The sequence below is a fragment of the Penaeus monodon genome, chromosome 15 (assembly GCF_015228065.2).
Source record: "Penaeus monodon isolate SGIC_2016 chromosome 15, NSTDA_Pmon_1, whole genome shotgun sequence".
In the NCBI taxonomy this organism is placed as follows: domain Eukaryota; kingdom Metazoa; phylum Arthropoda; class Malacostraca; order Decapoda; family Penaeidae; genus Penaeus; species Penaeus monodon.
The window spans coordinates 11,848,243-11,849,904 of NC_051400.1; the positions used below are offsets into that span (position 1 = coordinate 11,848,243).

The following is a 1,662-nucleotide window of genomic DNA, read 5'->3' on the forward strand; positions in this document are numbered from 1 at the left end:
TCTAAGATATTGTACATATAAAAATATTTTCAAGAAGAATTTTTTTATTTTTATCCTCTTGTCTATTGTGTATTATTTGTATAAACATAAAGGGAGTTTATGGAAGGATGATTTATTGCTCCACTACAACTACGATTTTTACCTTCCTTTTAGATTCATGAAAGAGTGAGAAATTATGAAAGAAAAATGATATTTATCATATTTTCTAAAGGCTCAAGAAGGTAAAATCAAGCTGTCATGGGGGGAGACAAAAGAGATCAGAAATATCTCTCTTGTTTGAGCTTACAGAAATGTCACACAAGCTAGATTCGGAACTCACCCGTCGTGGATTTGAATGCCATCCTTTTAAGATCGGCTGGTACAACAAACATGTTGCTGAATCTTTTCAATTGCCTTATCATGAAGACACGGTGGCGTATGTGGTGATTAGTACACCCAGCATGTTTGAGAAAGCCTTTTTGCCATTTGTGATAGAGTTGGACTGTCCCGAGGTCCTCACAGGACCCACTTGAAACCCGTGCATGGTGCACTGCTTTTCAACCATCAGTGAAATATTCCCTGCGGAAAAGGTCATCATTTTTGCATGACTTTGAGCTATCTCCAAAAACCGACGCCCCAAAGTCCTTATGCAAACCGCGGGCCCATGTTCAGGGGCTGTACGATATTACCAGCGGACGGACCTTAAGTCTGATCCATTTGACCCAGCAGGAAGGTGTTTGGTGCTTGCCTCCACCCATGTTATGGTGGTTGGTTTGCTTTGCGTGGTGTCGTCATATTTCCACGGTTTGTCTGTCCCAAGCTGAAGCCACAGCAGCCCAAGTGAGTAGTCTGTTCTTTATTTGCTGTATAATATGAATGATATTTCTGCAGACTTGGCATTTAATGTTTATAAAATTGATTTTGCTGGAAGATTTAAGCAGATATATCGTATATCAATGATTTTATTTTTAGTGTTTTGATTATCCATGACATCTACTTTTTGTGTATTTATCTTGAAGAATATTTTAACTTTTAATCTCAGTAACAGCTCTGTAAAATTTTTGCACAGACCTTAAAAATTCCTGTTATTTATGTTTAGTGGTGCTCAAGTGTCAAATTTAAACATTTTGATTTAGCAAGTCAAAGAAAAAAAAGTGTAAATGTGGTCCTGAATACCTTAAAAAAGATACTGCATTATCACTTCCATGCTCAGTAAATTGATTTTGAAAAATTATGGATTTCAAAATTGTCATATGCAATTCCACTTTCATTAATATCCCTGATCTCCATGGACCAGAGACATCCTGCAGACTGACGAAGAATTGGTTGAGCTGCTGAAGCGCTACAATGATCACTGGCAAGACTGGACTTTTAGAGACATCATCTCGGTGAAAGAGAAATACTCGGAACAACAAAAAGAGTACTTTGGCACGAAACCAGGAGAGAGAAAAACACTCATTGAGAAGTATCGTGCAACTCAGAAGGGAAATGCATAGAGAGATACTCATTTATTTTTGTTGATTTTGATTATTCAGCATAAAGCTATGATAATATAATGGAAATTTATCAAGTATATCAAAGTGAATGATAGAGCGATCACTTTTGTGATTTTCAGTTTAAAAGGGTTTATTGTAAACCCTCCTCTTCTATTTTGATATATGAAGTAATAATAATCTAATTCAT

At 36.3% G+C, this 1,662-nt stretch overlaps 1 protein-coding gene across 1 annotated transcript; it reads left to right on the forward strand.

Moving 5' to 3' along the window:
- Positions 1-282: 282 nt before the first annotated feature.
- LOC119582212 (cyanocobalamin reductase / alkylcobalamin dealkylase-like) lies at positions 283-1,656 on the forward strand. Its single transcript, XM_037930443.1, is given in 5 exon segments — positions 283-472; positions 474-603; positions 606-685; positions 718-819; positions 1,277-1,656. Coding segments are annotated over 5 exon segments (693 nt in total). The 5' UTR covers positions 283-290; the 3' UTR covers positions 1,476-1,656.
- The last annotated feature ends 6 nt before the right edge of the window (positions 1,657-1,662 follow it).